Source organism: Cynocephalus volans, chromosome 5, assembly GCF_027409185.1.
Source record: "Cynocephalus volans isolate mCynVol1 chromosome 5, mCynVol1.pri, whole genome shotgun sequence".
NCBI lineage: Eukaryota > Metazoa > Chordata > Mammalia > Dermoptera > Cynocephalidae > Cynocephalus > Cynocephalus volans.
The window spans coordinates 66,624,491-66,647,083 of record NC_084464.1 but is presented as its reverse complement, the minus strand read 5'-3'; the positions used below and the strand labels follow the sequence as shown (position 1 = coordinate 66,647,083).

General features: G+C 39.5%; 1 protein-coding gene across 7 annotated transcripts in view; it reads left to right on the top strand.

Moving 5' to 3' along the window:
- DST (dystonin) overlaps positions 1–22,593 on the top strand; it is a 424,928-nt gene that overhangs the window by 202,275 nt on the left and 200,060 nt on the right. For 6 of the 7 annotated variants that reach the window (XM_063097801.1, XM_063097800.1, XM_063097799.1 and 3 more), the window contains one exon: positions 1,068–1,160. In XM_063097801.1, the coding sequence (XP_062953871.1) occupies positions 1,068–1,160 (93 nt within the window). Of the gene's footprint in view, positions 1–1,067; positions 1,161–9,216; positions 9,268–22,593 lie in introns of those variants that run through there. The other variant, XM_063097804.1, reaches the window with a different exon arrangement.

Below are 22,593 nucleotides of genomic sequence, written 5' to 3'. Positions count from 1 at the left end.
TTGTATTATAGCAGCATAAGCCAAAGTATAAGTAATTTTTCAATTAGTAGAGAAAAGAAGAAAAAGAAATGGAGAAGAGTTGAACTTACTGAAAACAATGAGAAATCAGAAGTAACAACAATTTTGCTTTTTAATGGAGCAGGAACAAAGGAAGAGAGGGAAAGGGGCAGAGGAAACACTAGTTCTTATTATTCCTTCATTTAGTTGATTATGAACATTAAAATGCTTATAGTTATTAAATATAGTAAATTCTCAGTGCTTAAACATTTTAAATGTTATTGGTGTTTGCCTCATTATTCTTTTCATTCTAGTGGAAATTTCCAGAAGGATTAATGGATAATTATGCTGCCTTGTCTGAAATATTTTTGACAATATTTTATTTTGGAAGTAAAATGTTAGATATCATGGTTTATAATTCTGAATATTTAATTCAATATATTTAATTCTTTTGCCCAGGAAGTAAGTGTTAGAGATCATCATTACATTTGTTTACCTGAATGTGCAGTTTGACAGTTGATAAGATTTAGTCTGAGCATTATATTATTTTTTGAATATTTGATTAGCTTTCCAGATGCTCAGTAACTTATATATTTATTTATTTATAGTAGATTGAGAATAATAATTCTAGTTTTTAAAAAATTCTAAACCTTTCTGATGGAATTGTGAGAAAGTTGTTTAAATAATTTTATGGTTCAGGACAGTTTCCTACTTAATGGTAAGAATGAAGTAAAGCTTATTTTCAAAAGACAAAATAATTTCTAATTTTAAGATCTCAAGTATTTAGAACTTCTCACTTAAGTTCTATTTTTGTTTTGATAAGTGGTTGCTTTTAGTATTTGCTGTACAAGACAAAACCACAATAAAACCTGTTTTTCCTTTGTGGTTACCCTATAATTTGTAATCTAAAATGATTGAAGATAAGGGTAAATCAGTATTTAGGAGATTACTGGTATTTAAATCATTTTACTTTTTCCTTTGTATAATTTAGGATTGCTTTTATGTAAGTAAACATAACTCATGCTGTTTACTACACAATTTGTTTTATCTCTTCTTCACATATATAACAGGTGAAATTAGTGAATATTAGAAATGATGACATAACAGATGGAAATCCCAAACTGACTTTGGGATTAATATGGACAATAATTTTGCACTTTCAGGTAAGCCCAATTTTTCTTAAAAATTGATTTTTTAAAAAATTAAAAACATTTTAAAATGATTTCTTTTAGCTCTCATTGCTAGTTTTCAAGTGGTTCGTATGAAGGATGAATTACGCTTTCATGCCTTATGGATGAAAAATAAATTTCAGGCTTCTTTTTTAAAGCAGTATATTTGTTCTTTCAAGTAACATGCCATCTGTGAACCTGGTACCTCATTTTCTGTTTTCCATGAGCTTAAATGTAGTTTAAGGACAATGCTTGTAATTTCAGAGTTGGAAGACAGAGATTTCTTTTTATTGTATGCAGACACATTTCTTTTGGTCATTGGACAATATTGCCTGTTTTAGATACATAAAGATTTTATGACTCAGTCCTTATTTAGGATGATTTTTATTGAGATTACAGCTTCTCAACCATGTAAACTATTTTCTCCTTTGATAGACACTAGATGGCAGTATAATTATCCTAAAGAGATATGAATAACAGAAAAGTATGTTTTGTATAGTGCTTTGCCTTCTTAATCTAGATTTGAGGGGAGTAAGTGCAAATATATTGAATATGAATTATTATCTCATAAATCTGTACCAATTGAGGACTGATTTTGATTTACATTTTGTGAAATGATACATTTTAAAAAAATCATCTTCATTTGATTTAAGGTGACTCCTAACTTTGGAACTTAGTTAATTAACTGCTTATCTGCTTGTGAAATGTTCAGTGTGCAGCACAGAGCCTAACCCACAGTAGGCACACAGGACATCTTACTGATTAATTACTGTGCAGTTGGACATTGAAGGAGGAAGAGATAGCTTGCCAGCTTCTGGAAGGAGCTGGGGCTTTGAACCAATTCTTGAGAGGAGTAAGATTTTAAAAAGAATTTTGGCTGAAATGTAGGGTAGTGGTGGAAAATAATGTACCTGGGACACATTTGGGAATAGGATAGATCTGACAGGTATGAAGAGATACAGGAAGTAGAGTCTAGGTGGGTTCCAGTACCTGACAAGCAGCTAAGTAGTTTCAGCAGTTTGAAGTTGGAGACCCACGTAAGCTGAGAAAAGGTATTAGCTAGCTGGACTGCAAGGCATATAATACAGGTGAATGTCCACTCAGCTAGGTTGTTGATGTCAGGGAGAGCCAGTAACAGGAACTGGAAGCCAGGACTCCAAAGGCCTGAGCGTCTCTAAGACGGCAAGATCCCATCCTTAGGGGATCATAAATACTGAGTACTAAACCAAGGTTGGGATTTGCACATGGAGCACAGAGCCAGAAATGTTACCAGAATTGGGTAAAGTCTAAGTAGAACTGGCCAAAAAGCAGATTTCTTTTTTCTTCTTTAATTAATTATTTTTTTATTGAATCATAATTGATTATACATATTTTGGGGATTCAATGTTGACATATGTTGATCAAATCAATATTATTAGCATATGTATTGTTATAAATCGTAATTATTCTTTATGCCCCTTGTTCAGTCTCTCCCCATGTCCCTCTTCCTTCCCCCTCTAATTATCCTAGATTTCTTCTCTCCTTCTGAAAGAATAATGGTTACTCTGTTGATTTGTTGCCTAGATGATCTGTCCAATGCTGAAAGGTGTGATCAGGTCCCCCAGTATTATCATAAAGCAGATGTTTCTTCTGTCACTCTGAAACAGGCTTTGTGGAGAGAGACATCCCCTTCTTTTCTTTCTCTCTGCTGGTGACTCTCCTTGTGTCAATGCATTCCAGTGGCTGGTGGACCATCTGTGTGGTGGTTGTGGCGTCTAGCTGCTTTTGTGGCAGCCATGGTTATTGTGGTGGCTGTGGTGGGCCACCCACATGGAGGTGATGTTTTTGGCATGCTCCTTGGTGCTGGCAGTGTGCCTGGTTGTGGGGAGTGTCTGGTTCCTGGCTTTATGCCTCAGGTCCCCGGGTGGGCCCTGAGGTGCTGGTGCAGTGTGCCTGGTTGTGGGAGGGGATCTGGTCCCCTTCTCCATACCTCGGGTCCTCAGGTGGGACCTGAGGAGCTGGTGCAGTGTGTCTGGTTGTGGGAGGGGGGTCTGGTCCTCTTCTCCACACCTCGGGTCCCTGGGCAGGCCCTGAGACACTGGCACAGTGTGCCTAGTTGGGGGGGGGGGTCCAGTCCCTGGATCCATGCCTCAGGACACTAGGCAGGCCCTGAGGTGCTGGCATGGTGTGTCTGGTTGTGGGAGGGGGTTCCAGTCCCTGGCTCCATTCCTCGGGTTGGCCCCAAGGCACTGGCATGGTGTGCCTGGTTGTGGGAGCGGGCCTGGTCCCCTTCTCCATGCCTTGGGTCCCTGGGCTGGCCCTAAGGCACTTGAGCAGTATGCCTTGTTGTGGGTGGGGGGTCTAGTCCCCAGCACCATGCTCTGGCCCCCAGGTGGGGCCCTGAGGCACTGACAGTGTGCCTGGGTGTGGGCGGGGTGGTCCAGTCCCTGTATCCATGCCCCGGACCCCCAGGCATAGCCCCGAGGCACTGGTGGTGTGCCTGGATGTGGGAGTGGGTTCAATCCCTGGCTTCAAGCCTCAGGTCCCCTGGCGGCCCTAAGGCACTGGTGGTGTGCCTGAGCTGGAACTAATTTTTTGTCCTTTGCTTACTTCTAAAATGGGGGAACTTCCTGTGGGAACCAATCCTTGAGCTGTGTGGTTGAGCCAAATTGCTGCTTTGCTGCTATTTCCCTAGGGAAGGGTTTTTGTGCAGCTCAGGGTTTAGTAGTTGACCTTATTGGTATTTCCAGCTCTCCAGAGACCCGGTATACCTCGGCTGTGTAGAAACTCTGATCTGGGCCTGAATCTTTTCATCAAACTGCACCCATGCAATTCTGCATCCCCGACCAGTCTCCTCTGAGTGGTCCTGCACTGATTGGGGGGTGGATCAGCTGTCGTTGCTGTGCCCCAGTGTTCTCCCAGTGGGCCCATCTCCCCTACTGCCTGTGTTCCAAACACTTGCCAAGGGATGGGCCATGTGCCAGTCCTTTGTGATGACTCACTGGCCTCTGGCTCCCCTTTTTCAGCTTTTCTGGCTCCTCGCTCCTGCGTGTGTCCACAGGAACACTATTAGTGGTCTTGCTGTCCGGGGGGGGCCCCAAGGCCCTCATCTTCCCTGCCACCTCCAAGCAACTCCATCTGAAGGGCACAGCTGCAGCTTCTGCTGGCTCCTGTTCCATGTGCTCAGCAGCTCCAGACTTAAAGCAGCCATGGCCCGAAACGGCTCTGGGCAGTTTTTTCTTTATTTTGTCATGGTTTCTCCCACCTTCATGAACTCCGTAGGTCTCTCTTCCTCTTCCCCTGAGCTCCAGCAGCCCCAGCTTGGCTGATGTTACATTTTTATAGTTGTAAATTGGTTGATTTTTGGGAGAGACCATCTGGGATCTATCTGTCTGGGGTCCCTGCTGGAGACTGTCTATTCCGCCATCTTGACCAGACTCAGCACTATGTTAAATTAGCACTATTCTGACATGAGCACTATTCTGACATCACCAGTATTCTAATATGAGCACATATTTGACATGAGCACTATTCTGACATCACCAGTATTCTAATATGAGCACATATTTGACATGAGCACTATTCTGACATCACCAGTATTCTAATATGAGCACATATTTGACATGAGCACTATTCAGACATGAGCACTATTCTGACTTCTCCACTATTCTGAAAATAGAACTATACTGACATCAGCACTATTTGGATGTTATCACTATTCTCCAAAAAGCAGATTTCATGTTGAGTTCCTCAGTGGCTTTCTTGAGGATTCTGCAGTTAGCCCTAAATAGATTAGGTACCAAAGCTTTTAGTAGAGTTGAAACTGCAAGAATCCTTGATAGGAAGGCCGGAGGCCTAGCAGAGCAAGGAACCAGTCACTTCATCACCACAGAACTGGTGAGGCAGACTGTATCTGATTTTGAATATCAGACTAGGGGTCACTGTGGGGCAGTGGGAGGGAGGGAGACAGAACTAAATTTCGTTCTGGGCTCTTTTACTTACTGCTGTGACAGCATTGGGTGAGTCACTTAACCACTCTGAACTTGAAAAATTGTGTTTTAGAAAACAGAATCTATCAATAGCATGTAAAATAGGTAGAAATGAGCAGAGTGCATAGTTAGGGAGATAAGCTAATAAGCTGAGGTGGGATCTCAGAGTGGAGTGATAAAGGCCAGGACTCAGTTGGAGATAAAAAATGGAATCCAAGGGATGATATTTTGAAGGAAGAAAGGAAGGGACTTGACTACAGGGCATAGAGGATGAAGAAGGATTAAAGGTGATGAAACTTTTTAGCCTGGGAGATCAAAGACCAGTAAACTAATGAGATACATGGGGGTGATGCTAAGGAGAAAATTAATGACCTTTTGGGTGAGTTTAATGGGATGGTGGGATAGCTTCTGTATCTGTTTACATATAGTTGAGAAATGTGAGCAGAGCCGATCTGAGAAGTCAGAGGTACAGATGATGCACTTGGAGTTGTCAGTATACAAGTGGTCAAGGAATCTTCAGAGGATCCAAGAGAAGAGCATACATGAAGGAAGCACCAAGAGCTAAAGATAGAAATTTGGGGAAGGCCTGTGATTGTAGGTGCAGAAGAAGATTCTGTTGAGAAAACAGAAAAGGAACATTTGGAGAGATGGATGATACAAAAGGAAAACATATTGATGAAATCAAGGGAAGAGAATTTCAAGTAGCAAAGAATAGTGAGCAGTATGAAATGCCACTAGAGACCATGAGAAAATTAAGAGGGAGTGCAGATTGATAGTTTTGTCTAGAAGGAAAACATTGGAGATCTTGGAGAATATACTCCTAAGCTACTGGGAGCAGAAACCAGGCCAAACTGTGAGTAAGTGGTTGGGAATTAGAAGCAGTGTATTTAGACCCTGAGTCTGAGTTTGAGGAAATTTAAAGCAAAAGGTCTCAAAAAGAGTTATATATTAAGAAAGTTGTTTGGAGTTCAGCTGTCTTTGGAGAAGAGAAGAGGACTAGTCACAAAAGTACCAAAAGAAGTTTTGGTCCTAATATGATCCTGTGGTGTAATGCTATGGAATCCATTGTATTTTAGGACCTGAATTACAGGAGGTTATGACTGTTAAATTATCACCGATATTTTAAAATTAGACCAAGATCTATCTAAAATGGAACACATCTATGTTTTGGTAAAACTGAAGTGTTCCTTCTTATTTAAATGAAATAACTTTTCTTAGTACTACTATAATTTAAGATTAGAACTATTTTCTGGTTATGCCAAGATACAAAGCTATTTATAATCATTCTCACTCAGAGTGACTGAGCTTTTTTTCCTCTATACTTCACATAAATAAGGGAAATAATTTCAGAGCACCACTTTGTTTACTTATTTTAAAAATATTTGCTATGAGGGCTGGCCAGTTAGCTCATTTGGGTGACTGTGGTGCTGATAACACTAAGGTCGAGGGTTTGGATCCCCATATGGACCATCTGCAAAAAAATAAAATTGTTATGAGCCTCACAAATTGAATCTTTCAGTCAGACTTTCTGAAGGTAGGCCTCATTGTCACAGTAATCCTGTATCATTACATACCATATGCTAGATCCAGAAATACTAAGGTAATGAAGTATGTTGTCCTATGTATGGGAGGAATGTTCAAAAAATTAACTATAGTCTAGGGTAATGAATCTATGAGTAACATAAATGAAAATAGAAATTTAGTGGGGAGGGAGTGTTGTGGTAGGACAGGGAAAGTATTAGAAAATAAGGTAAATTTTTATAGGCATTAGAGAGAGATAGGCTTTGCAAGATGAATGCCAGCTACCAGGCAGAGACTGAAGTCGGGCCATTCCTGGGAGAGGGAGCAGTGTATGTGGACTGAAAATGGACAGTTGCTTAGTTTGGCAGGACTAGAGGGAAGGATGGGGGGTTTGGGGTTGCAAATTACTGGTTGCTGGTCCATCATGTCAGTACAGACACCAGCCATTATACATCTAAATTCTATCGAAAAACGTTCTATTGCTTTTGAAGATGTTAAAAATCAAATTAAAAATAAACCAACCCAAGATCTTATTTTTGCCAGCTTGTCTTCTAGGATACTCAGTTTTTGCCACAGGAGAATATTTAATTTCCTTTTGTAAGTGATTAGGGAAAACTTACAATGCAGAGTCTGTTACTGACAAACATCAGCCACATCCTTGCTAACTTCACTCTTTAATTTAATATTTTTACTCAGTAAAATGTAATGAGTTTCATATTCTGATCCATCTAAAGATTAGAGAAAGGCAATTATCAATTTTTTCAGTAACTCAAATGATTTCTGCTTATGTGTAAGTCCATTTCATGCCATACTAATTTCCTTTTTATCTTATCTATGACTCAGTGTTAGAAATATGCACATTTTTAACAATCAGGTTTTCCGTACTGATTTATTATTTTTCTGACAAGGCCCTAGTAAAACTGCATAATATTTAACTTGGGTACAGTTATAACAGTTACATGTAAAGTTTAACTGCTTTAATTCTTGTATAAGAATGCACAGGTGTTCCCTTTGGTTAAGTGCTCCATGCTTTAAATCATATAATTTATCCATTTGCTCATATGAGAATACCAATGATTAGATAATGGTGGTGGCTTGGAAATTTGCTATTTGAAAGATTTTACAAACTGTTTTAAAAGATTGATTTTAGAAACAATTTTGTTAGAGTATTTTAGGCATTTAGCATTTATTATCTCTCCTTCAGCTAGCTATTGAATCATCCTGTTATTTTTTATGGCTGTTGTTTTGAATGAGAATCTTAGTATAATACAGAGATTATTGAGCTTTTTATTTGTTTATGTGCAGTACCAAAATTAGCTGGTGTTTCTTAAGAAAAAAAATTAAATGGAAGAGTGTACAGACTATGAAACTAAATTTGAAAGGCACTTTGCTCCGCCTCTGCAGACTGGTATTTGTTTTTAGTTCGCTCTGATTTGTTGACCCACCAGTAGTTTCAAAGGTTAGTACAAACTTGAGAAGTGCATCTGCGTTTCAGAAAACTGAAAGTTAAAGTGACGGTCATAATCTTTATAGTAAGGCTGAGGGTTTGCCTTGAAAGCTCGTCAGTGTTGTAATTTGACAGTGAGCAGTAATGTTTGTCTAAGAGGATTGGTGGCCAGAAATAAGCCACGGTGTCTAATGAAACACAGGGACCCAGCTGGGCAAAATGCCACAGCATTTCTTGCGTGTGCCTTTCTCATAAGCAAAATGGCCTCAGACTGAAGAAGATGGTCACAAAGTCCGTGAGGAATTAGAGGTCAGAGTGGAATTTTTGGTCTTAATGGAGAAGATCTAAATAAGCCCTGGATTTTGAAATGAGTGAATTTGTGGAGCTGTGATCTCCTGCAGATCAAATGGGGAATGTCTGTGGATGTGTAAGAGCTGAGAAAGAAGAACGATATTTAGATCCTGCCAAAACTCCTTTGAGCCCTGAAAAATATTCTACCGGAAGAAAATATTTCAGAAGAAAACCGATCAACAAAATTGTAGGTGACACAGAGTCAGTAGAGCCAAACAATGAAAATGAAGGAAAGAAAAGCGACATTCGGCTTTCAAAAGAACAGCCATCCCTTTTATCCAGGGGACTGGTACGGGAGGAATCTGTTACCCCAAATCCCACACTGGAAGATAGTATTCAGCAAGAGAAGACAGAAGTTGTAGCTGACGGTGTTAAACAGAAACTTCTGCCGAGTGCTGCAAGCAATTGGCCTTACCATGTGAACATTTCTTCTGCTAAAGACAATGAAACAGAAGTAAAAGTTAGTGAACTGGATGAAAGGATTTCAGAAAAAGACAGCACTCCATATTGCACAAAGAGGAAGAAACACTTAGATGATGTCAAGACAAGAGAAATAACATTCCAGAAAAAAACTGATGTTTCTTCTTTTCGAAAGGCAGCCAGCTTAAGTTCCGTTCACTGTGGTACAGAGAGACCACTTGAAAAAAGTGGGTTTACTGAAGCCCCATCAAAAAGTTATAGCAGTGTTCAAGAAAGGGAAAACACTGAGAGATTTTGCCCTCATGAAATACATGATTTTCAGTTTAAAAAAAAGAGATGCCATTCCTTCTGTACTAATGTGTCCTCTGTTTCCAAGGACACAAATGGAAATGAGGTAAGTAAAACGTGGAGTCTGAGATATAAGTATTCTACATGCTCACATCTGACTGAGGTTTTGTAATTTGTCTTTTTTAAAGGCTATTTTCATATCAGCTTATGTAAAAGTTGTAAAGTTTTGCTGCATTTTATTCATAGCCTTCAGTTTGTTATTATGATTTTATGTTTTGTGCTAGCCATATTCTTTCCTCACACTTTAATTTCAAAACCCTATATATTTTGTTATTGGTGGAAGACTTAGAAAAGCACTGCTTTAAGAGAAAGCGTGTCTTTTGAATTTCTGTAGTTCATTTTTTTTTTTCTTATGGAATAGCTTATGGAAACTTAGCTGTACCATACATAAAGTTAAATTACAAAACAATAGCTTCATGACAAACGTAGGGAGAAACAACTGTCAATCAATACTGCCTCACTAATTCGTAAGTTTGAAAAGCTATGTTCCGGTTCTCTATCAGTTTTCATGCACAGAAACAAACATTCACATAATTGCTTTCAATTCTGTGTGTGTGTTGAGGGTAGGGGCACCGATGAAATTGTCTTGATCTGTTCTGTTCCTTTGTTATATGAGTTATTCCCCAGCCCCCAACTAAAATCAGAAACGATTAGGATGTCATAGGAATTTGAATATGACACAGTCTTCCAGGAAGTTGAGATCATTATTCCTAAAAACAGATATTTAGCTTTAGACAAGTTATTTATCTGTTGTTTTTACTTGACTTTAAAATGTAATTGCATCTATATTTATTTACTGGACTAAGAAGTGCATTACACAAACTACCTCTACATGTTGCTAGTTGACAGTTGATGGCTTTTTCTTTAAGCTATTCCTAATTTTAACAAAAAATCTGGACATAAATGGTATTTGTGATGTTAAACATTCTTGGCAAGGTCATTGTATCATTGGGCAGAGATCTTTTGCACAGTGATAGCATGAAGTCTTATTAGGGTTAGTGTGCACAATCATCAGTGACCTTGGTGGTTTAGTTCTCCTGAAGGTGTCACTGTTTTTATACACCACCACACCTTGCCAATATTTTGTCATCAGTTCTGTTTACATTTTACAGTGGTTTCATTTCAAAAAGAAAGCATCCAGCCTATGTCATTATCTATGTAGTTCTGGCATAAAGGCCTATGCTAAAGAAAACTGCTTGGTTGTTACTGTGTTTATGAACAGAACTTGCTTTACTTTCACATATGTTTTCCAACTGTTTTTTGCATAATTTGGCTTCAAGTGAGCTGCACACTTTTTTTCATTAATGGAAATTCTTCAAGTCTATTTCCTAAGTAGTATGTAAGCCTTTTTTTTTTTTTTTTTTGTATTTTCTTCATGCCAAGGATTTTTGAAACTTCAGTGGAAAATGCATGTGAAAATAAGTCATCAACCTGCCAGTCTGATTTGCTAAATAATTGTGATATGGAGGCACATAACAATGCCTGACACGTTCTAGGTCAAAGCTGAATGGGATAGTCATTTAGTATCTGAGAGTTTGGTGTGTCACTTCTTTGCAATGATGCATGGACTTTGAGTACAGCCTCCTCCCTTCCCCCCTGCCCCAGCTCAGGGACTCTGTGGAAGCGACTCAGCCAGCACCTTCTGCTGAATATAAATCTCATAAACATGTACGTTTTTTATTAGGATAAGGAGGTGAATTAAACAAAAAAAAGTATCTTAGATTTGAATACTGCTTTGGGATTGGAAATATGCTTTCGGACACATTGTGTCTTTTGACCATTCCAACAACTCTACGAAACAGGCAAAACAGACAGTTCCTTTTATACAGAATGAAAAACTAGAAACTCAGAGAGGTTAAATAAGTCCCTAAGGCATCATGGTAAGTGGGATTAGCTGAGTTAAACTATGGCACAGCATCCTGCTTGATTTAATCATCAAAGAAGTTTTGAAGGAAATTGCTGAGAGGTCAGAGGAGCGGTTGTTTATAGGTTCATCTGTACAGGATGAGTGTTATCACAGAGGTGGCAAAGGATAGATGGCATTTGGAGGTAGGGAGTAATGAAATCAGTGCCTTCACCGTTTTCAGGGATCCTTGTGTATCTAAGACTCACATGCTTCCTGTACCTCGTGACAAGGTCTCCTACCTTCACCCTTGAGCCCTTCCCACAAAGCATTCTTCTTTCTTTAATTTTGCAAATCCCACCTCTTTCCAGTCTTGTTTGGTTGTAGCAAAGATGGTTGTTTTCTCTGTCTACAGACCATGGGTTCCCTAACCTGACCACATATAAGAGTCATCTGAGGAGTTTTCAGAAAAGACAGGTATCTGGATCTCACGCCTAGTGATTCTAATGTAATAGCTCAGAATGGGGCTCTGTAGGAGATTCTAATGGCCAGGACTACGGATAGGGAGCATTTTACTTGTTTTATTCTGCAGCACTGATTCTCAAACTGTGGCCTCAGGGTCTCTGCAGGAGAATCATCTAAAATACTTGTTGAAAACACTTTACCCCAGATTTAACAATCTGAATATTTTCTGGCGGAGCACGTGAGAATGTTGCCTATGTTTTAGGCACCTGCTCATGTGTTTTTAAAAACAGACTCAATTTCAAGAACCAGCATCACCCTTGCTTAGATTTGCCATCTTATTCTCTTCTCAGTTCAGGTTTTCGGCTAAGCAGTGTGGATTATGGGTCCGGAAGGCAGGAGGTCTGAGTTCTTCTAGTCAGGCTCCACTACCAGAGAGCTGTGTGACTTAGGCAGTCTTCTTCATTTCTTTAGGTATCAGTTGCATTTTCTATAAAAGGAGGATAGTGGACTAAATCACTATTGTACTACTACTACTACTACTAATGGTATTTTTTGAGTCCTGCTGTATGCTAGGCACTCTACCATTACATTATTTAATCTTTAGAGCAAGGCTATCAAGTGGTTCTTTTATTAGTTTCCCCTTTATAGATAAGGAAACTGAGGCTCAGGAAAGATAATTTGCTCAACCCACTTAACCAGTAAGTGGTAGACCTTGGATTTGGCCCACAATTGTCTATCAAGCTGAACTCTTAACTGATGCAATTTATCCTCCTTTTCCTATATACATCTCTTCCAGTTTTATTTTTATTTTTGGAGCCAACTTTTTATTGTACTTGTTGCTTCCCCACTGGGCAGCAATGTGATGTGCCTGCTGCATGATATATACATATACACGTGTGTACACATCATGTCTCACCCTCACTCATGTGATGATGCGAACCATGCTTGTAAGGACAGTACAAATGTAGTTTTTGCCAATTCCACAGGAGAATGATTCACAACTAAAATAACAGAAATAGGTAAGCCTTAGGTGGGCCACATGGGTTCACAGTTCAGAATACTGGGAAAGGAATGAGACCAATCACTTTTTTATACCCCTCACAATCTATCTTCATGGCAGGATGTGCCAAGAGCCAGGGAGGATGGACAGGACCCATCCTGGGCTCTGTTGCAGTCCCTGGACCCTCTAGTGACAGCCTGCATGCCAGAGCCCATCCTGCCAAATGCCAGGGAGCCAGGCCTCTCCCCAGGCCACCAGCTGTGTTGGTGGGTGCTCTGGCATGAGGATCACCTAGTCTCTTCCAGCTTTATTTTATTTTATTTATTTATTTAAATTTATTTAATTTTTATTGAATCATAATTGATTATACATATTTTTAGGGTTCAATATTGACATATGTTGATCAAATCAATATTACTGGTATATATATTGTTACAAATTGTACTTATTCTTTATGGCCCTTGTCCAATCTCTCTCCATCCCCCTCTGCCTCCCCCCTCTAATTACCCTGGATTTCTTCTCTCCTTCTGAAAGAGTAATGGTTACTCTATTGATTTGTTGCCTAGATGATCTGTCCAATGCTGAGAGGTAGGTGTGTTCAGGTCCCCCAATATTATCATAGAGCAGATGCTTCTTCTGTCACTCTGAGATGGGCTTTGTGGAGAGAGACATCCTCTTCTTTTCTTTGGTCTCTGCTGGTGACTCTCCTTGTGTCAATGCTCTCCAGTGGCTGTTGGACCATCTGCATGGTGGTTGTGATGTCTAGCTGCTTTCACAGCAGCCATGGTTACTGTGGTGGGCCACCCACATGGAGGTGATATTTTTGGCATGCTCCTTATTGCTGGTGGTGTGCCTGGTTGTTGGGGGGGTTTCTGATCCCCGGCTCTGTGCCTCAGGAGCCTGGCTGGGCCCCAAGGTTCTGGCATTGTGCCTGATTGTGTGTGGGGGGGGGTCCGGTCCCCTGTTCCATGTCTCAGGCCCCCAGCCTGGCCCCGAGGTGCTGGCAGTGTGCCTGGTTGTGGGAGGGGGGGTCCTGTCCCAGGCTCCATACCTCGGGTCCCCAGGCAAGCCTCTTCCAGTTTTAAATTTTGGTGAATCTGTGTGCTTAAGTGTATATGTATCCCTTTTTGTTTGTTCAGTGTTTTCACTCCTCTCTCTTTCCCTCTCTTCCTTTATTCCTCTATCAAACACTTATTATTATGTATTATGTATTGAACCAAAACTAGGCACTCTGAGATAAGTAAAACATAGCCCTTTTCTGCATGTATTATATTTCATTGTTTTTCATAACAAATAACAGGCACCATTGCTGTAAATTTAGTCACATGAAAATTAGGCTTCTGCAGTGATGATGAATAATTTTAACTTCCCATCAAACCATATGGCTGTATTAAGTAATGCAGATTGAAGTACTTTTATGTTCTTTTGCATCCTTTGGTGAATTGCCAATTAATAGTGCAGTGACTGAAAGAAGGAAATGAGTGAGGATATTGCTCAGATTATATTATCAATCTCCAAATACTCAACAATTAAATATTTTTATTATATTGACTTTTGTATTAAAAAAAAAACTTAAAAAATTTTAACAGCCATCTCAGAATGTGTTAATATTCAACCTCTCTAAAATATATTGATTCATTATTTTTTTTAACCAAGTCTTTCATACTTAGAATTCAAGGACTAGGATAAAATCTAAATTTGTTTTTCCTTCCATTAGATAGCTTTGCTCCACAGATCTTTAAGAAAAAGGTCATTCATTCTATTGTTGACTAATTCATTTCTTTCTGAAATTTTATCTTTTTTAAAAAATGAAAATGCATTCATTGATTTGTTTATTTTTAGTCATATAGATTTCATGATGAGTTTAAAATAATTTCATAGAATTCGGGTCCCTGTCAGCACTATAATGCTTCTGTCGTTTAAATGGACATGCAAGAGTTTAAAATCCTTTGCTCTACAATAAAGGTAGTTATTTTTATGTTAGTTTTTCTCCCTGTTTGAATAAGATATAGATGAGAATTTGCTCAAGGTAGTCATCAATTTAGAGCTTTAGCACTTGAATGTTATCAGCTTTTAAATTGCTTTTATCTTCCATTTAACCCTTCTTTTTGAGTAGGCAGTTTGTAACCAGTTAGAATTTTCAAAATGTTTGTGCCGTCTTTGTAGTTAAAATTATTTTGTGGAGCATTTTCACACATTTTTTTAAACTTGGAAGCAGACACTAAAAATGTGTTGATTACATTTGTTTCTGCCCAAATAATTAAAACATTTTTGAAGAAATTGCCATTTTGAAGAAAGCAAACATCTTGACTTAGAAATATTCGCTTGTGTTGACAGATTCCATATGGAATTCCCTTTTGCCTGGCCACAGTGTCAAGTGGTGTGTATAAAACAGTTTAAGCAATTTAATATTTACCTTGTTAACAGTTACCCCCATTCAGTGTGGGGCAGGCACTGCTCTGAGCCCTGTCATCCTAGCCTCTCAACATCTCTATGAGCTGGTCCTATTGTTATTCCCATTTCACACAGCAGGAAATTGAGGCTGAGAGAAGTCACAAGACTAGTAAGATCAGGAATGGGGTTGCCAGCCTCCACAGCTCTGCACCAATCTTCCTCCCAGTGTGAAACTTTTACTCTTGAAATAACTGTGTTAAGAGACATGTGAGGTAGGAGAAGAATCTTGTGCTCCACCTTTTCCAACCTGCTGCTTTCATTCTTGTTAATACCTAAACTCTCTCAAATAGAATAGTCTTTTTTATTTTAATAAAGACATATGAAGGGATTGAATTTTTGTTTGACAACATTTTTCCATCTAACCCTCTAAATCAATAGGGATTTTGTGTTCTGCATGGAAGATCATGTGACTGGGCTGTCATTTCTACACCCTCTGTGTGTCCTGTGAGTCAGTTTCTGCTTCTATCAAATGAGGTGGCTCCTTGGTAGATAAAGCTCCTTCTGGAATGTTGTAGGGAGTCACTATAGGTTTGTGGAGTAGAGGAAAGAGAACTTACAAGGTCTTGAGTCAGGAGACTAAAATTTAACCCAGGTCTTATCGTCCACATCTGTAAAACTGGGGTGGTTTCTTGTTTTGAGCATTAAATGAAGTCATATGTGAAAAAGGCTTAGGAGACTTTACAGCGCTTTGTAACTCTTATCCTTTTACTGTCTTCTGCTCCTGTAGAAAAGAGGAAACATCCTGTAACCATCCTCTGAATAGAAGGGCTCTGTCTTCAAAACGTTTTAAGGGCCTTCTTTCTCTCCTTTGGACATAGGCCTCCTGCATAGCCAGAGCAGGCTGCCACCTTCCGTCCTCCTGTGGTCCCACCTCCACTCATCCTCCCACTCATTTCTTCAGCATTATTTACTGAGTACCTGTTGTGTCAGACAGAGTGCTGATTGTATTCCCCAACTTCCACAGTTAGCTTAAAACTTGGTCAACCTGTTGGAACAGAAATACTCCGGGGAGGAACCAATTCTCGAAGCTAATTTTGGTTATTTACACCTTACTACAGATACATTTCAAAAGCATTACCGAGAATAGCTCTGATACGAGAGAGAAAGAGAACATAATGAACATAATGCCAGAGCAGATCTGCTGTTCTGTGAGGGGAAAGGCTGCCAGTTAAAGAGGTCTGTTCTAGTCTAGTGATGAAAGTTTTTATGTACCTTGACGTCCAGTTCATGTGAGAGGTCCAGGTGTGTATCTTCCTCTGAAAATGTATGCTATGCTGTGTGTTAGCTACCTGTCAATGTAGAGGTTGAGAAGCTCTGGTGGGAAGGGTCTTGACTTCAGGAGTTGAGGGAAAGCAAGGGGATGCTCTTTCATGACTTACACTTGTGTAGCCATTTCCCCAGCAGCGTGTGCTCTGAAGGGAAGCCAGATTAGTGGCACCCACTGAGTGACCCCGCTTTGAGTTGTAGGGATAGATTTGTTTTCTAAATGCAAAGGAGAAATTTCACTCTCTGTTGGGAAGTCCTGAGCCGGAATTTAGGAGACCTGGGTTCATACCCTAGGCCTCCTACCAGCATGCTATGAGACCCAGGCACCTTATGTCACACCTCTTTTAGCATCAGTTTTTTCAGCCGTGACATGAGGGAGTCCACCAAACAGCTCAGCTTTCTGTCAGCTTGATTTCCCATTATTCCTTAATCTTCATTATATCCTTAAGCTATTTATCCTAGTTCTCTTAACTTCAGAGATTTGCCTTTTCCACTTTTACATAAATCATTTAAATAGTAAATTTGATAACACTTTTTAATAAATTATGTAAGTATTTAAAAAATGTTTTAAATAAAAGTTGCATGATTTGCCTTGTGTGGAATTATGAAATACATACATTTTTTTGAAATGTGAATAAGCCTTTAGGAGGTATCTGAGCCAACTTTGGAGTTGGCTGTTCTTGTGCACTCAGTGCATGCCATAGCCATGACAGCATCTATAAAAATAGGGTGTTCCTATTGCCCAGTTGTCTGATGGCATTGACTTTGCTCAGAGGACTTTCACATTTACAGATTCAGCTGACTAACACGGTGACAGTGTCACAATTCATTTAGCAGAAATGGGTCATTTAACAATAAGCTGTGAATGAAATCAGAGTATGCTGTGGGATAGGATATATTGGCTTGTTTTCTTTCATTGGGAAGACATTTTGACATTATATACTGTGCCAACTTTATGGGATCATTTTAGAGAAAAGATTCAGATGAAGCTCAGCTTTCTTACTTGATATTAGGTTCTCATTGAGTGGTTTCTAGGCTTGTGCTCCTTGCTGGGCACTTCTGTGCAGTGGTCAAGGGTATTCTGCTATTATTGGAAAGTGAGGCTAACTGGAAACCATTTAATTTTCTAAAATGATAAAGTTTACATGGCAGGTTAAAGCTAATTTACACCAAATGAAAACATGAAATATGTGTGCGAGGAGGGAGTTAAAGTTTAATGCCCTTCAAATTGAGAAGGCATTCTGAAACTAAAGAAGAAAGCAGGCAGGTCCACGCAGAGATATACAACTTAAGTTGATAATTTCATTCACCAGGAGTCTTGGGATTCATGAGGTAGGGGGTCTTGTGATGTAGTGCTCAGACCACTGATGCCATCTGCTGTAATCATCTATTCCCTGAAACCTATGTTCCTTTTTACAGCTTGCCCTAAGGTTAAGTTGTAACTGGTTAGTGAGGTTATACAGGAGTCAACATGGGAGGAGGGGCACAAAATGGCATTGATTTTGTTCACCCTCTAACAATGTGTTTCTGATTTTCACACTTTTTCTTTCTTTATTATTTCTTTCCTTCCAATTCCCTGCCCCACTCCCCAATTGAGCTGATGGTTATGAGCACCTCATATGTGCCATGTCAGGCAGTTAGGGGGAGAGTGTTCCAAGGGGAGAAGCAGCTTGAACAAAGGATTCCAGGAGAGAGGGAGTGTGTGGTTCATATAGTTTGATGTTCATATGGTTTGATCACAGAGGAGGAGGAGAATGTCTTGGATCTGGATAGATCAGCCAAGACTGAACTGGATTCCTGTGGCTGCAGAGAAGAGAACAAACTGGACAGGGAATGAGAATAGAGCAAGAGCTGGTGCAGTGAGGCTAGTTAGGAGGCTGTTACTAATCCAGACACTGAGGCTTGGTTCCAGAAGAAAGTGGAAGCTCTCTTGAGCCCAGTGTTATTCTAGGCCTATTATGACTGTGTTTTAAAAGATGTTGTTGGTATTGACATTGGAGACTAGAGGTAATCGTTTGGATTAGACAGAATACTTGCCCCAACTCAACTTGGTAGTGGGAAAAGAGAGGAAATGGGAATATAAGACCCCCTTTTCCCTGTAAAACTCTTGGGACAGCTAACATAACCATATTTTTAGGTGCTTATATCTTCACTAGCAATGTGGGAAACTAGCCGATGAGTGAATGTTTGGCAAGACGAGCAAATGCATGTGAGGAGGATTCAGAGAAGTTGGATTAACACATCCTTTTGTGCTTTGAGAGCTCCAGTACTGGTTTCTCTGGTTTCTAGATTGCAGAATCTAAATATTCTGCTTGTCCTCAGGCATTTTATTGTGTCCTTCAGCTGTTCGTTCAAGCGACTGTTGTTCAGACTGCCTGACCATGCTCCATGAGGCACTTGGTCAGACCTGCACAATGAAATAAAACTCATGTGATTTTACATCTCTGACTGTGAACAGGGATATATCTGGAAACTGCACAGCTGGAACTGTGTGCATCGGGCTCAAGCTTTATTCCTTGTGTTTGAATGTTGCCTGTCCAAACTCCTCTCTCCCTCAGAGCCTCACTTACAGTCCCTGCACCTTCTTTTAGCACCAGTTATTGGTGTTTCAGTCATTGGATGTTGTTTCAGTTCTGCCAAGAGGGAAAAGGGAAAATCTGAAGTAAAGTATCAGTGTTGTACCTAAAAGTAGGAGTAATGTGGGGGAAAGAGCAGTGAATGTAGGAAAGAGTATGAGGGTTTTTTGTTGCTGGTAGCAATTTCTTTTTAGTCTGAGGTTAGTTTTCAGTAGTTTTATTTGTTTTCGAACTTACTTATATGGAATGAAAAGGTAAAATAGAAGTTGTGACTCATTTATTCTCAAGGCCCAGAATCCTGTACAGTGAAAATGACTTTATATATTGGGTATCTGGATTCTTTTTTTTTTTTTTTTTTTTTATGTCTTAGATGTCTCAAAATTATTTTGCTAAATATATTGCCACCAGCCAAATTTCTAATTCAAATGAGTTTGAGGCCCTTCTGTCCAAATGGTTAGACTTTTTGAGCTTTTGTGTTATTACCAGTAGGAATAATACTTTTAGAATCCACATTTGCAGACCCACTTCTTAACAACTACAGGCAGTTTTTGAGAATGTCTTATGTTGAGTATTTTTATAATCCAGGACCAGCTTTTGTCAGAGTTCTGGAAAATGTTTGCACTTGACATAAAAATCTTGCAGGTTCTTATTTCTAATTTAAGTTTGGAATATCTTGGAAAAAGAATACACATAAGTAGAGCAGTGGTAAAAGGTAGGTTACTGTTTCTTAGGTTTTACTCCATGGGGAAGAAATAACATTTCCCTCATGATTCAAGTGAAATAAAGATTGGGCCTATTCAGTGTATGTGCCTATAGCAAAAAGTACATGATGACTGGGGTGTTTTTGTGATAATTTGCTTTAGCTAATTCTGTACCATTTTCATGTGGGAGTTGAACAAATTGTATCTGATAATAATAATAATACACTTAAGCAAAATCTGTGATAAACTGTTTAGTGAAATTTCACATTTAATGCAGATAAGCCAGAAAAAAGGTAGTAAAGTTGCTTAGATAGTTGAAGTTAAATAAAATAAGCTAAAAAAAAAAAAAAAAAATAGGGAGCTCCTGAGAGGCAGACCAAGACATGACAGGTCATGCCCTCAGATTGCCATCAACCTTGAGACAGTTCTGGAGGAAGGGGGAAACTTTGCTGAGCATGGTATCATTCTAGGTCTATCATAACTATGTCTTAAATTGGGACTGACATTGCAGTTCACTTGGGTTTAGGATATAAAAACGTTTTGTTTAAGTGTGTTGACTACTCCCCATTACATTCTCCTTGAACTTGGAGGATAAATACTAGATTTTGGTTGTTTTTACACAGGGCCAAGATAAATCTTTTGGAAAATGTTGTCAGATGTGTCATTTGTATTGTATAAATAATAAGCAGACAAAATCCATTTGGTTGAGTGACGTTTTTATAGGTGGGTCAGTTTTGTTGGTTGGGGGTTGCATATCCACTGGGTAATAAAGCTTCTTTTCCCCATGTGGGACTTTGAAGTATATGGTAAAGCAGAAGTGATCAGGAGTATCCTGGTTGCCTGAATGAGTTAATGCAGATTCCAAAGGTGTCTGACTAATTACAAAATAATTTATTCATTGGGTATTTACTGAATGTCTTTTATATGCCAAGCACTGAATGAGCTAGGTACTATAATACTAAGATGAATAAGACATTGTCTTCCATGTGTGTTGTTCACATATTAGAGGGGAGAAGATATATCAACAGACAGTAGTGATATACAACATGTACTGCTATCATAGCAGTATGCATGGGGTGATGTGAAAGCACAGAGGATGGTGGGGCACCTCACACAGACCCTGGAGATAGAATCAGCCAGAGTTTCCTCAAGGAGAAGGATAAGAGAAAGGGTAGAGTAGGATGAGGGCTGGTGAGGGCATTCTATAGGTAAGGAGTGCCACATATAAATGCATAGTGCCCTGCAGAAATGCATTCTTATTGAGTGAACTAGAAATAGTTCATTGTGGCTGGAGCACAGGGAACTTTGGTGAGTGAATTTAAAGGGGAGAGAGGAGAGATGAGGCTGCATAGGACTGTCACCAATGGAATGTGGGTACAGAGGATGAAAAGGCATCAAGGATAACTTCAGGGATTTTGACTTTGGGGCAACTGGATGGGGCTATTCTCTGAGCTAAGAATATAGGAGGAAGAGCAGAAAGGAGAAAGAGAAATTTAGTTTTCAATGCACTCAGTTTGAAGAGGTTGTAAGATATAGCACAGTGGTTGAGTAAGTATCAGCTTTGGAGCCAGATAGAATCAAATCTAAATTTATTTCTACCTTTTAGTAGTTTGTGTGAACTAGAGCAGGTCATGTAACCACTTTATTTCTCTTTGTCATTTATAAAATGAGATTGTATGTTGTAAGGATTAAAAGAGATGATATTTGTGGAATGCTTAAGTGCAATGTCTGGCTCATTTAAACACTCAACACATGGTTGGTTTTACTATTTCAACAGATGTGTTCCTTAGGCAGTTGGGGTGAGTTTAGGAGTAAGATTTGGGGTGAGATGTAGGGATTTGGGAGTTATCGGTGTGAAGGAGGCAGTTGAGGCCATCATAGTAGAGGAGATTATCCAGGGAGAGTGAGAAGAGAGTAGGAGTGAGGCTTGAGCCCTGGGGAATAGCATTAAAGGTTGAGTAGCAGAGGAGCCTCTAATGAAGACTGAGAAGGAATGGCCAGAGAAGCAAGAGGAAAACCAGGAAGGAGTGACATCATGGAAGCCAGGGAAGAAAGATTGCCAGTGACAGATGTCTCAGAGTGGTCAGGATTAGGAAATGGAAGGATTGTAAAACAACTTTCGAGCTCTTCTCCATGTTGTATTTCTATCATTAGACTGTAAGCTCCATGAGGATGGTTATATCACCAATGGGTAGCAATGGTACAAGCAGACTTTTATGAGTATTTGTTGAGTGAGTGAGAACAGGAATTGTGAGATGATCTTTCACAGTGTCTTTCAATTCTTCAGCATTCCCTTAACCAACACATCTGTTATGTTTAGCAAACAATCTAATTTTCTTTTTTACTGGGAAAATAGAGTCACGAGCAAGAACTCACCCACCTTCTTATCTGATCCTTTCTGCTTAGTTTTACTGGAGTGATGGGGATGGAAGTGAAATCACAATAGGTAGAGGAGTGAAGATAACAAAGGCAACCCCCCCTTCCCCAAACCAGAATGCTTTTCTAGGCAGCTTCACTGAGAAGAAGGGGAGACAGTGATAATAGGGAATTGAGTTTAGGAAGGTTACTTATTTTTGTGTATTTTTAGGATGGAAGAGTCTTGGGCATTTTAGATACTGAGAGGAAAGACCCTGATGAGAGGAGATAATTGTTAGAGTGAGAGCCCTAGGAAACAGGAGGTGAGAGCATTCAGAGTACAGGAGGAAAGGAAGTCATGTGGAAGCAAGGCTTGTGTGTATCAGGACAGGGAAGTGGGGGAGTTCTTACTCATGTGGCTATTTTTCTTTATAAAGAAGGAGATCAAAAAGTGAGTGTTCGCTAAACATAAAAGGAGGGGTGATGGAGTAGGGAGTTATAGGCAAACAGTAAAGAATTGAAAGAGATATTGTGAGAGGTAAAAGGACTGGCCAGTCAGGAAGAATTGCCACCTTTCTTTGTGTACCTAGTGGAGATCGCAGACCTGGAATATGTGGTAGGAGAAGTTCACTTGGTAGTATGTTTTTCTTGAGTAGAGCTTATAGCTTAGGGTGAGAGCAGAAAAGACATGCAATTGGATTGATCAAGACTG